General features: G+C 48.5%; 2 protein-coding genes across 2 annotated transcripts in view; one reads left to right on the forward strand and one right to left on the reverse strand.

The window, feature by feature from the left end:
* The window catches only part of ITGB3BP (integrin subunit beta 3 binding protein), a 45,848-nt gene extending 41,371 nt beyond the window's left edge, over positions 1–4,477 (forward strand). The window contains exon 9 of the mRNA XM_051999520.1: positions 4,139–4,477. The gene's annotated coding sequence lies outside the window, so the exon portion shown is untranslated. The remainder of the gene's footprint in view (positions 1–4,138) is intronic.
* A 2,640-nt stretch (positions 4,478–7,117) lies between these two features.
* Positions 7,118–13,336, reverse strand: part of ALG6 (ALG6 alpha-1,3-glucosyltransferase) — a 44,512-nt gene continuing 38,293 nt past the window's right edge. Inside the window, exons 12-15 of the mRNA XM_051999522.1 lie at positions 12,211–12,281; positions 10,938–11,006; positions 10,624–10,822; positions 7,118–8,971 (exon numbers count right to left, since the gene is read on the reverse strand). Coding sequence (XP_051855482.1) covers positions 8,774–8,971; positions 10,624–10,822; positions 10,938–11,006; positions 12,211–12,281 — 537 coding nt within the window. The 3' untranslated portion in view covers positions 7,118–8,773. The remainder of the gene's footprint in view (positions 8,972–10,623; positions 10,823–10,937; positions 11,007–12,210; positions 12,282–13,336) is intronic.

The following is a 13,336-nucleotide window of genomic DNA, read 5'->3' on the forward strand; positions in this document are numbered from 1 at the left end:
GGACAGGGACTTCTGTGGGAGAAGCAGCTTCCAGGAAGGAAGTGACCCTCACCAGGGCAGGTTCAGATCATTCTCTGCCAGAGCGGCCTCACTGGTGAGCTGCCCAACCAGGCCGGACAGTCAGGGACAGGACCTGAACCTGTGTCTTCCCGAGGCCAAGTTCTCTGCCTTACTCCATGCTGCATCCTTTGTCTTAGTGGGCTGCAAGGGTTCCCTGGAGTCTTCCTGACCAGTTCTGTTCCAGGCTCCCCAGAACCAAGCACCAGACTGATGGCCATCCTCACCGGGAGTGGTCCTGGAGGCAGCCCCTTTTCCTGGCACTGAAGGAAGCGGGATCTTTACCCGTGCCTTCTAATTCTCTCTGCTGTGTGGCCTCTGGCTTGTTCAGTCCCTCTTCTGCCTGACTGCCCTTCAGGTCCTGAGGGCCTGCTCTCTCTTCCCCACCTCAAGCTTCCCTTCTGCAGGCTGGACGTCCCCTGTGTGACAGGTCCCAGGCTCCATTGCCATCCTGCGCTCATTCACTATTCTCAGTGTATGTTCTAAAGCAGGACGCTTAGATCGGAACGCTTTGCTCTGAGATGAGGAAGGCTGCTTGGAACCACGATCTCTGTTTGTGACCCCATCACTTGTGGGATGCGGCCCAAGATGGCATTGACTTTCTGACGAATCTCCAGATCATGATCTGCTCACGCCCCAAATCCTTTTCATCCAACTACTGTCACCCCATACTTCCCCCCATCTTTGTCAGGATTCTGCTGACATTGCAGCTGAGTCTAGATGACCTGTTCTTGATGAAACTGGGCAAACTGAAGGTTTGCCTGAAATGACTTCAGGTTATCAGACCCAGATGAAAGCCTGTTGTACCCATTGCCAGAGGCGAGAAGCATTTTTTCGTACCTACTGTGTCAGCCAATGTGCTAAGCACTGGGGATGCAAAGAAAGGCAAACACGTGATTTTATTTCAAGTTTGAGCCTTGTCGGTAGCATGGAAGTTAGCCAAGAGCAGAGGGTTTAGAAGCAAAAATAACTTTAGTTTAGGATGCTAAAGGATATCCACTTCACAGTTTCTAACTGGCCGCTGAAGATAGGGGAGAGCTTAGGGCTGCATAGGGAGATTAGAGAACCAGCAGCATAGAGAAGGGAGCAGAGGAGACCACCATGGGAAATAGAAGGAAAAGAAAGGAGGGCCCAGGAAAAAGGTCCAGCAAAGGAGAACAAGAAGGGAGAGGCTCAGGGTAGAATGAACCCAAAAACTGAGAGAAGAGCGCTATCAGGACACTGATTGACAGCATCAAAAGCAGCAGGGAAGTCAAGGAGAATGAAGATGGAGAAAAGGCCATTGGCGATGATGGTAACAACTTTGGGGAAAGAATAATGAGCTAAGAAGCCAAAGTGTGGGGCAGTAAGTGAAGGGAAAGGAAGTGGAGAGTCATATTGTAGACAACCTTCCTAGAGTTCAGTCACCAAAGAGAGGAGCGGTAGTAGAGATGGAAGGAGCAAATGATGGGTTTTGTAAGAGACAGAAATGGCTAGTGGGCAGGGAGAAATTGAAGATAATTGGAAGGGAGGGTACAGGCGTCGAGTGGGATCACGTGCATGTAGCGGCTTACATTGCCAAGAGAGGCTCAGCTCTTCATCTGAGACAGAAGTGAAGGAGGAAATTGAGGCAACTGGGTGACAGGCAGGAAGGAGAAAGCTCTTGATGAACAGCTGCTGCCTTCAGTGAAGTGGGAAACAAGGGTCTCAGCTGAGAGGGTGGGAGGGGAGAGAGAACTCTGGGAGGCTTTGGGGGGAACAAAAAGATCTGGAAAACCTGGTTTGAGTGGGAAAGTTGATTAGGGAAGTAGCGTCAAAGGCTGCCTTGAGACAATGAGGGCCCGGTTGAGGTTCTATAAGAAATTTGTCGTGGATCTAGTCCAGTTTCATGATTTTTCTCCCACTGTGACATCAGCACATATGTAGGAGTGAGGGCAGCAGGTGATGGAGTGATCCAAGGCAGAAGCTTAGCCAGACAAAGTTCAGCCATAAGGGGAAAAGGGACCCGAGAACTGACAACACTGGAGCTGGTTCATCAAGAGTAAAAGATGGGGAAAGCAAGAGGGGCGCTAGTGTGTGATGGCCTGGGGGAGAACTAAGGGGTTGAAGGATTGGAGGTCACAGAGCAGGGGAGGGGGAGAGGATGACAGGTTGTGATCAGCTAAGGGAGCATTGGTGAGTGCTGGCCACATCAGGACCCTCGTGTGTGTGTTGGGAGGAGTGGGACTGGAGGTCAGAGTGCACAGGAGAATGGGCGAGCATGGGAAGTCATCTCCTTGTGTGAGGGAAGGAAGGGAAACACCAAGGCGAGCACTGAAGTTGTGTTTGAGGGAAGGGGTGCCTGCAGTCAGCAGATCGCATCTCCCCAAATTTTCACCAGATGGTTCACACGGACTGAATGAATGAGTCCCAAAGAAAAGTCGGAGTGAAGGGAAGTCCTCCCCTGCTGACATAACACAAGAAGCCAAAATGGCGGGACCATTCTCATTGTCGAGCTTCTTGCCATCAGCCCCTTTCCTCCTTGAGGTGGGCGGCTGAGGGGCTGGGACTCCTGTCACTTCTATCCTCACGCTTGTGGTCCTCCTGACTCCTCCAGATCATGTGAGCAGTTCTCAGAGGGAGCTGGCAAAGAGATGCCTTTTGTGGCCCCGTCCTGTTGATTTTGATTTGGGGGAGCTTAAAGAAGTACCACAAAGTCAAGGTGGAAAGGAAAGGACGCAGTGTTCTCCACTTCTTTGGGGCCAATCTTGGTCACCATAATTGTTGCACTGATTGTTGTTCCTTCTATTTACCTTCAGCTGCCTACCCCCTTCTGGTTTTGCTCCCTTCAGTTACGCCCTAATCAAATAAAAATACCCTTATTTGGCCTGAGGGTCCTCCATAACCTGGCCTGGTCCTTGTTCTGGCCTCCTCACACCCACTTCTCCTTCCGTGCCCTTTAATCCCTGACAGTGCTCAACATTTACCTGGTACTAATACAGAGGCTTAATGGGTGCCGCTAACTGGCTTCTCTCTGCATTACTTTAGGAGCTCTCTCTGGGTTTCTCTGAATTGCTTGTACTCGCCTTTCTTTATGTCACAATTATGCTAGCTCCTTAGGCTGTGACCTCCTTGTATCCCAGCTTGTTTAGCTGTTCCTCAGTCAGTGGGTCCCTACCTTTGGTTCCAATTTTTGCAACCACAAAAGATGCTGTAATGAGTATTTTTGGCAAATATGGGCCTTTTTTTTCTCTTTGATCTCCCTAAGGCGTTGCCTTAGCGGCAGCATCTCTATTCATTAACATAATTTCAAAGTGCTTTCCAGAATGCTCTTTTCCCATCTCTTTTTGTCCTTGATCATTTCACACGCGATTCAGCCTTGTTTTGATTTGCGTTTCTCTCACGGTAATCTGGACTAGTCTTTCAGAAGGTTAATAGTTTGCCATCTTTTGGAGAATGGTTTATCCTCCTTTGACCATATTCCATCATCCTCTTTGTTCAAGGTTGCCTTCAGTCACAAGCTCTCTGGGTGCTGTGCGCTTTAGTGCTGTGTCCCCAAGAAGCCTTCTGCTCACCAGAACTCCTGCTGGGACACACAGTGACTTGGAAAAACTGGGGTGACCGCACAGCCTCAGCCAAAACATCTGCTGGAGTCTCCTTGTTTCCACTTTGGGGACTCATGGGGTTGGTGTTCTTAGTCGGGGACTTTGGGATTTAGAGAGGCTTTCGCTTCAAGATCCATGTTTGTTCAGGCTTTTTTTCCCATCAGTGTAAGGTGAAGAGGGCCACATCATAAGATAAACATTGACCATCCTAATTAAGCAAAAGTAATTTGCGATTGCGCTCCCAGATCCTCGAGCTGACTCAAATATAAGCAAACAAACAAAAATACAAATAAATATAAGCAAAATATAAGCAAGGATCAGGCCGGAATTGAATTTTCCGAGGTATGAGAAAAATGTCGGGTTGCCAAAGCCATCCTTGAAGTGCTCCTGCCGGCTTGTAAACGCTATTTTTAATATCTGGAAATGGCCGCTCCATCATTTCGTAGCTCAAGTGTGGTATGCATATGTTAATTTAGACCCCAGCGTCTGATGACTTAATCATCTTTTATATCCCACAGGCATTAGGAAGAAATGCATTCAGTATGAACACCAAATTCGACATCTGTTTTATTTAAAGGGACAGAAGAAATGTTTGTAAACCAATCTGCCTAGCAAATACCAGTTGAGGATGGCTCACGGAACCAGGCAGGTGCACTTCGAGATAAAATTTCTTGCATCTAATTTAAACTTTACTACACACACCAGCAGATAATCTCAATGTAAATAATACATTTCTTCATGACTCTTTTATGAAAGCTTGTATGTAAGAGGATCCTGATTTATTATTCTGTAGCACAATTTTTTATACTAAGTGGAGTTTTTCTATATGGAGGTTTAATAAAACACATAATGATCTACTTGGGTGGAATTATATATTTTTTTCCCAGTTTTAGAGAACTAAATAATATCACAAATTAAATCTGATTCCTAGATGAAGAAACAGATAACATCAAACTCATGCTTGTTTTTGAGGGGGACAGGCTGGCGGGGATCACCGACTTTCCCATTTAATGTATCGAAAGCCATTTTTTTTTTTAAAAAACTTAACCCACATATTATTATCAGGATTGATATTGCTGGTTCATCATGATTTCTCCCTTTCTTAAATCTTTATATGTGTATGTGAGTAAGGGAATGAGCATTTTTTGTGGTCCCTACCGTGTGCCAAGCACTGTGTTAAGTGATTCACTATTACTTCATTGAAATATATAAAACATAGAATGTATATACACATATAAAATATATGGCTAGATAATTAAAGATCTCAGAGTTTCAGTGGACTGCAAGCTCAGTGTGAAGCAGCAATATGCTGTGATCACCACAAAACAAAATCTCAAACCTAGATAACCTCGCACTGCACCGGGACAGTGGTTTCCAGAACAAGGAGGTAGGGATCTCTTCCTGCTCCATCCTGATCAAAGCTCAGCCCCAGTCTTGTTGGCCATCCTGGACATGAGTGAACCGAAGGGACTCGAGAAGGACCTGAGTCCCTCACACAAGACTGTCGCAAGCTGTGGTTTTGGCTGAGGATGATTTGGGGTTGGGGGTGCGGGCAGTCACACAGCTTTGAGTCTCAAGGCCGGTAGTGTGGAGGAGGGACCAGAGGCCCAGGAGGCAGGGAAAGGCAGGGAGCAGTGGGAAAGCTTCAGGCCAGGGCAGACACATCTCCCAAAGTGGAATGGGTAGCGGGCTCCTCCTCAGTGGCTGGAAGGACTCTTTGGGCAGAGCTTCTCTCTGAATAAGCGCGTTTGCTAGACTGGCCACCGACACAAAGCGGGCCACGAGCACTGGCCACTGGTGTAGGGCCGACGCCTCCCTCTGCTGCCGGCTACACCTGCTGCCAGGACTTCATTCCCGGCCCAATCCGGTTCTGTGAAAACCAACTCTCACCTCCCGGATTTCTCACTGTACGGTTTTCCAGCCTCGAGCAACTTCCAGGATTATGTTACAAGGATCCCAGCCGGGATCCTAAGACTCTTAATAGACCGTAAGTACTTTCAGGGCAGGGACTCTGTTGGATTCTAGGACTCCCCTCGGGCCTGACTGCTCTAGAACTGCTGGACAAAAGCACATGGTATTTTAAGGAGGACAACTAGTCCACTAGCTCCGAAGTGCTAGGGACACAAATATAAGCAAGTGAGGTCATGCCTACCCTCAGGAAGCTCACGTTCTCATGGGCAAACAGTGTATAAAGGGGGAGGGTAAAGACTAGTCCCGAAGAAGCCAAATGCAAAAAGCTGGGACCCTCAGCCATCCAGAAGACAAGTGAACATGCAAGGACCCGTTCTAGCACCAAATGACTTTTCTCCAGATTTTAGGCAATTTCCCAAATGTTAAATCTGCCATCAAACATTAAACCGGCACAGCCTCGAGTGGAGTTTCTGCATTAAGACCAGCTTTGGCCTCTCAGGCCCCACACGCAAGGCAGCTTGCCTGACAGGGAACGAGGGGTTAAGTTACCTTGCTTCAAGCTGTCACCGGGTGGCCTCATGGTGTCCGGAGCCTTGGCTTCGGAACAGCTGGGAGGCCGCGCTCCGTTCCCTGGTTGGGCCTGGCGTGGATCGGGTGGCTCTCACTTTATCACCCCTGGAGGCCACATGAAGGACAAAAGCAAAAAGATCGCTGCACAAAACGTATGTTTCATATGGCAAGGAGCACGTGGCCCTGTCTCCCAGCGACTCTGAGAAACTGAGACAGACTCGAAGCCATCGTGCTCAGTCATCCCCGAGGCGCCCGGCTCCATCTCCCACCGCCGCCCCTCAAGCAGGGCCTGCGCAGCCTGCTCCCGGCTTGTGGCTGTCATTTGGACGGAGCGCACCATCGAGCTCTTCCCCATCAAGGACCTTGACTTACATCCATGCATGTAGTTGACACATGGGTATCCCTGCCCCCCTCATTCTAAGGAGCCCACAACCAACTTTACTGGGGTGAAGATGACGGCAGTCCTCATCTGTAGCCCCCCCAGAGGGAACCATTAGACGTCAGAGCAAACACTCATTTACTACCCTTTACGCCAAGGAACAAAACGGCCCAAGTCTCCGCACTAGTAATTCCTTAGGAACTCTGACCTGTGACCCATCCTGTGGGACTGGATCAGGATGCCCATTTTCTGACACTCCTGTGGGACAGAACCCCAACCAAGTCTTTCAGCTGGGATTCAAGGTAAACATGCCTTGCATCCATTCCACAGCAACCACTTAAAAGAAGAAATTTTAGTATTCCAAGTTAGCAAGTTTGTGCCCACTGGCGGCGGCCTTTTGTCTCCACATCCCTCCTGTACCTAGCACGGTGCCTGATGCAAAGCTTGCGAACGGCCGATACGTGAGAATCAAACTGCTTTCAATTACTTGGACCCAAAATATCCAGAGTTTAGGGAAAACTGCTTTCAACTTGAATTATTCAGATCATTGCCTTAATTTTTCAGTTTTCGAAGGTAAAAACCTTTGTGTTAACTATTCAAGACATGTTAAAAAATTCATGAGAGACATGCAGAAAACTTTCTGAGAGGAATCTGCCTTTTTATTTACTCATTTAACTAATAATGGAACTAGTTTTCATTTTAGTAACGGAATCCACTGTTTATTGGAAAATAAATTTCACTCATGGAAATGTTTATTTTTCTATCCCAATTTATATGAAAGCCTTTACAAATAAAACTTGAAATTTCTTAAAACACTGATGGTCTCGTGGATCTCGTTCCAGTCCCTCTCAGTATTAAATGCAAACGTGGTGCTGAAGCCATCACTGGAAGGCTCTCCCCACCAGCCCCGCTGTTGACATGTGGGCACAGTGATTACAGATAGCGACCATGGAAGGGGAACGGGGATCCTGCTGATGCGGCAAGGATTCAAGGCTGCTTGCTGTGCTGACTCGCCCTGTGAGTCTTTGTGTGTGCTTGCTCTGAGAAAGAAACACTTCAGGATTTCTGACTTGCCCACACACGCTTCCCACACGCACGCCGCTCTCAGCTGGCCATTCTCCAGAGCCACCCTTGAAAGTGCCATCAGGGGTGACCTGGAAGCCGTTTACCAACACATTTTTTTAAAAATTAATTCTTGGTGATCTAGAAATGACATGATTTCCTTTATTATTAAAAAAAAATGTTTTTTAAACAAAATCCAAAAGGAAAATATGGCAGAGGTTAAGATGAGGAAAAGATAGGACATTCATACTGGGATTCCTTGGTAGGAATGGGCTTTGGCAAGTAAAGACTCATTCTCCCTTATTAAGGGGTCATATTAACATGAAGTATGATACTGAGGCCCAGTTATTACTGAGTAGCTTTGGCAGTCTTTGTTGGTCACATGAGAAAAAGATCCAGAGCCTGAAATACCGTGGATGACCCCAGAAGGGGGAGAAACCAAGGAGAAGAGACAAGAACGATGACGAATTCAAAAAGAGAGCCTGCGTTAAGGTACAGCTTTGATTTAAATTGGGGAAAAACGAATTTCTAGTTGTATAAAGTAAATGAGCATTCGACAAGTCTTGCAGCCTTGTAAAAATAAATGTGTGCCCATTACACCTATGTCCAAATGAGACCATACTGAAGACCTGACAAATTTCAAACAACTTTCTGTTGTCTAACTTGTAAAAAATCCCTCAATATCTGAATTTCCCAGATTATTTAAAAGCTTGATGAAACCAATTAAATTTGTAGAAAAGTTCACACGTGCTCTTTTGGGACAGCCACAACTCCTAAAGCAAGTCTTTATCTGAATTTTGGTATCTCAAAGAGTGTCCTCTTGGAAAGGTCCCATCGAGCTCCAGGGCCTATGCGAACAAGCCAAGAGCACAGCAATTCAGGGATCATCAGGAAGCTCACCTTCCCCTTTCTCAGGATCAACGTTTAGGAGATCCTCCCTTCTCACGGCCAAGGCGTAACTAAGAAAGATGCAGCTCGGTGGTACTCTGGTCCCTCTGTGGGGGGACTTGGACCCAAGCTTGTGATTTCATTAGGGTAAGGAACTAGTTGTGCAAATTCCGGCCTGCTGATTGTGCCTGGGAGTGCAAGAGGAGTTGGGTCCCTCGGCTGAAGGCAGTGGTGGACGTGGCTCCCTGTCTCTCCACCCATGGTCCCTAGTTCTGAGTCTCCCTTTTGGATAGTCCAACGATCACATTTAAAAGGTTATCTGGCTCTGTGCATTTGGGGGCAGCTAGTTCACTTTTTTCTGATTTCTTCCATTTCTGTGATCCCATAGAATTAAAACATTAAAGTAGATCAAGAAAAAGAGAAAGTGCAAGCAGGACACGAGACACACCAGCACGGGGAAGAGGTCTGGCAGCCGGCGGGGGGGCTCCATGGTGATGCTCCCAAGGCTCAGCAGGCTCATTGTCATCATGGAGACCGCAAACTGCAACAAGAAGAAAAGGTCTGAGGAGAGGGGCCTGTGGGACAGAAGGGGTGGCAACGGTCACAGGCCTCTGCCAGGAGCAACACAAGGTGGATCTAATCCAGGTTTCCTGGCTTGTGACCCTCCTCCAAGCCCCCAGCGAGTTTCCAAGCTGGCTGGGACCCGGTGGAGATGCCGTCCGATGTCCCCATGTTCAGGTTGGGCAGCAGTTAGAACACTCATTATCAATTCACAAATAGAAGTATCTGAACCTTCTCGCTGACTGCTGCTGTGGGGAACATGCAAGAAATCTGGCTTGTGTGAGCGCCTGGAGGGGAGGGGAAAGCAAGGGGGGAGCACAGACCCAGCCCCCCAAAATGAGCCGCCTCCAGAATGCCCGAGGCGAGACCACGTAGCCTCTGCCATGGCCAGAAGTTTCTTCTTGGGGGGACTCAATGCCTTCAGATCATACGCGGCAGTTACCATTTGACGGGGCGTCCGCTCTGAGAAGCGTCACCTCAAAAAACAGAATACTGGGTCTGCAGCCACCAGCTGCTCCCCTCTCCGCTATCTAAAGGGCTTCGACCCTTTGGCAATAAACATCAGGTCAGACATGGAGAATGTTCAATGAGGGCTCCCCCCAAACCTACTTACAAGAAAAAAATCCCCAGAGCCCGAGCACTCAGCCTTCTTGGGCTGCTCAGGGAGTTTCCCCAAACCACACAGCTCAGGATGAATCTGTCCTTTTGAGGGAAAGTGTCCATGGTCACTGAGCCCCAAGTGAGCTTTCTCATTTGCTGGGAAGGCTCCACGGGGCAGTGGAATGGACGCATAAGCTCTGGCTCCACCCGGAGCTGGAGGCCAATCCAGTTATAAAGTGGGGATCACACTTTGCACTACCGTCTTCTCAAGGCTGTGGTGAGGCGAGCAGAACTCTGCTTCTGCAGAACTTTGGGTTGTTTCAAGGTGCACCTTTATCCTGGCTCTTCCCATGTGACACCGTAAAACTGAGGGCAAGTCCGCTTATCCTACGCTCCCTCACCTGCACCAGGACGACCCTTAAAGCAGTGGGTGCTCAGAGAGAGAGAACTGTCAAATGAACGACCCTTAGGGGAAGGGGGAGAATGAAAGAAAAACAAAATTCTGGGCTAGGAAAAATATTCTTTCAAACTCTGTGGAGGAAAGCCTCTGAGGACATGGTCTTGTCTGGAATAGTCACATGATTTAGGGCGATGCCGGGGTTTCTTATATTATGCAAACAATGCTTTCATTTTGAAAAGTTCCAGTCTGTAATAAGGAAATATGTAACATGCATCTAACAAGTGGCTTATTCATGTAGCCAAAAGCTTCACACGCCTTCCCTTGGCTCCTGCTTTCCTCGATTCTCCAACAACCCAGAGGAAAACCGCACTTTCAACACTATGACCAGCATCCCATGAGGCTTCCCCAACACGCTCAGCCCCCAGAGGCCCTCGGTAACGGCTCCTGGTGACGCTCAGGGCAGACGCAAAGCCAAGCTGTTGGGCAGCTAAGTTTCTTCTTGACTCCTGAGCCTCCATCCTCGGGCAGGGGTGCACCTGGGGCCACAGGATACCTCATAACGATCGGGGAGCCTTGCCACCTCTACAGAGAAACACGGGCAACATGACAATCCTGACAACCAAGTGACTTACCCACGTTTTTAGCATCTTAGCAGGAATCTTGAAACCAGGGATGTGCCTCCGAACATACATGGAAAAGGCTTTTAACTGCAGTTCTTCTTCAGAGACGTTTTCAAATATCGAAAAGGAAGCTGCACAGGCTACAGAAAAGCCCAGCGTGGTCACAACGGAGGCCAGCGCCAGCTGATCTTTCAGGAGAAGAGGAAGCATACTGGGGAGGAAAAGAAGACAGACCCAGGCCCAGGCGGTGAGTCTTGGGGAAGCAGAACAGGGACAAACACCCCCAAACCAAAGGTTTTATTTATTTACACAAAGGTCTGACTCACCTGAAAGTCGATACGATCAAAAACCATGTGGACATAAAGGGAACTTCATTTAGAATTAAGCAGACTGGTCTAAAATGAGAAAGAAAAATATTTTAATGTACTGACTAAACAGAAGTGCATATCCAACTTTCGCTCTTTAACTAGAACATCACAATATTCTACCTCCCTGATTTGTTCTCACTGGCCTGAGACACAGAACACTGCACATGAGCTAAGGTCCTTAATGGTCCAGTGGGGGAGACTCTGGCTCCCCAGAAGCTGCCTGGGCTTCTGCCAGTGCTGGAGGCAGTTTTTCCTTACACAGAAAATATCTTCTAAGCACCCCTCCCTGCTGCTCATGGAAGGCACCTTTTAGGAAGACAGCTAAGCCCAGGAAGGTCACAACAGAGACTCCACAGCTTGTCATGTGCTCTACAAGGATCCAAGGGCAATGAGTCTGTTATGTGCCCCCCAAGGATCTAGGGCTCCCCCCAGACAATGCCAGGACCAGCCACATCTGTATTTTCCCTTCATCTGGACTCCGTGTACCTTCCTCCATTCCCCTGAAGGGCTGCAGGCTGGGCTGGGGGTGAAGGTGCTAAGTGCTGAAGAGCCAGTAAGGTGGGCATTTCTCCTGCACTTTCCCCATTGCCTCCCCGGGTTTAGACAAGCAGCCTGTGGCACACCAGGCACCAACCGGTAGCTTGCTGATTTGCCACCCGCTGTCTTGTGAGCCTGTCTGAACTGGCTCTAGCGGGCCCCACCAGGACAAATGTCCCTTCCCCCCACCTGAAGCATATGAAGGGAGAAAGGAAATAGCTGGATTTTAAACTCAAACGTCCCATTATTATTCCTTCCTTCACCCTCCCCAGTCAGCTGGATTTCAGCACTTTGGGCTTCCCTGTTCTGGAAATACTCAAAACAAGGTTCACAAACTGTCACTTCAAGGGAGAATGGGAGGCACCAGTCACCTGGAGACTGGCAGTGCCCCCTCTGAAGCCGGCTGCACATTCGATGCCCAGAAGAAGAAATACGGGGAAGGAAGGGGTAAAAGTCAGACTCCTCTGGCTCCCAATCTAGAACCAAGCTAGAACCCTATGAGCCATTAAGAGGCTAATCAACCCCGCTCATTGTTCACTCCATTCTTCAAAATTTATCAAGCACCAGTAGGCCCCATGTGGGGGACCCAAGCGCACGTGTCTGTTTTACTTACTGTACTTCCAAAGCCCGGCTAACGTGCAAATTATGGGATGTTTCCATCTATAAATGTTACAGGTTACAAGATTTTACTTACAAAGAGACCAAAAGGATGGATTTTTCATGTACTTGGAAGGAGAACAGGAAGAATGACAAAGCGCAGGCAACCTTTACAGGAGGAAAAAAAGGGAAAATGGGACATAAAGTCAATACGTAGAAAATCCACATCGTAATTTGAGTGATTCCTTTAAGACATGCGTGATCTGATCTGAATAAAACTCACTGAGATCAATCCCTGCCTTTGCACGAAACACTTAGAGACAACATTATTACAAAGAAGAACCACTCACAATGTATTCATTCCTAAGCAGCAAAGCCTCTAAGATCCCGGAGAGAAACAATGGCACAAAGCTTGCGGAGATTGCAAAATTAAGTAATCATGTCACCATTACACGGCAGTCCCTCAAAGCTACCTTGTTTCTCACAATGTGCTATAAAGTGAGTAAGGGGTTTAAGTTCATAATTTGGTTTTTCAAGTTTAAGAAAACAAACGGATTTTGGAGAAATCACGTTCGGAAGAGAAATTTTCCTTCTCAGAAATTACTTGTCCTGGGAGCCCCCACAGAGACCCTTAAAAACGGCCCTGGATCACCCGGACTCAGACTAGGGGACAAAGTCCCACTTCAGAATAATAAATCCGTCGGTGGTTCTGGAGAACGTTTTTAAGCTGTGAAATAAGTTGGCAGAAAGAACATCCAAATGCTGGGGAAGCAGCAACAGGAGCGGAAGGAAGGAAGCCACCCCCCTAAGCGAAAGGACGGAATGAGCGCCGGGAACTCTGGGAAGCAGCGGGCGCCTCTGAGGACGGGGGGAAGGGGAAGATGGCGGCGACGTTGGAAGGTTCTGGAGTCTCGGGAGGGGCACCTGCGGGTGTGCGCTTAGGCCTGGAAAACAAGCTCTTTAAGGATGGGGCGGGGCGGCTGAGCTAAGGGCCTCCAGGGGGCGCCACAGCACACAGAGCGCCGGACCTGGGTTTGACGTACACAGGAGGACCCGAGTTCAAATCCTGCCTCAGACACTTCCCAGCTGTGTGAGCCCGGCCCCGCCACTTAGCCTTGGCCCCTCAGGTTCCTCAGCTGGAGGAGGAGATGGCGAACCGCTGCAACCCCCCCCCCCCATCCCCGTCCCAGGTCAGAAGTCAGACGTGACTAAAAATGACTCAG

This window comes from Antechinus flavipes, chromosome 4 (assembly GCF_016432865.1).
Source record: "Antechinus flavipes isolate AdamAnt ecotype Samford, QLD, Australia chromosome 4, AdamAnt_v2, whole genome shotgun sequence".
NCBI lineage: Eukaryota > Metazoa > Chordata > Mammalia > Dasyuromorphia > Dasyuridae > Antechinus > Antechinus flavipes.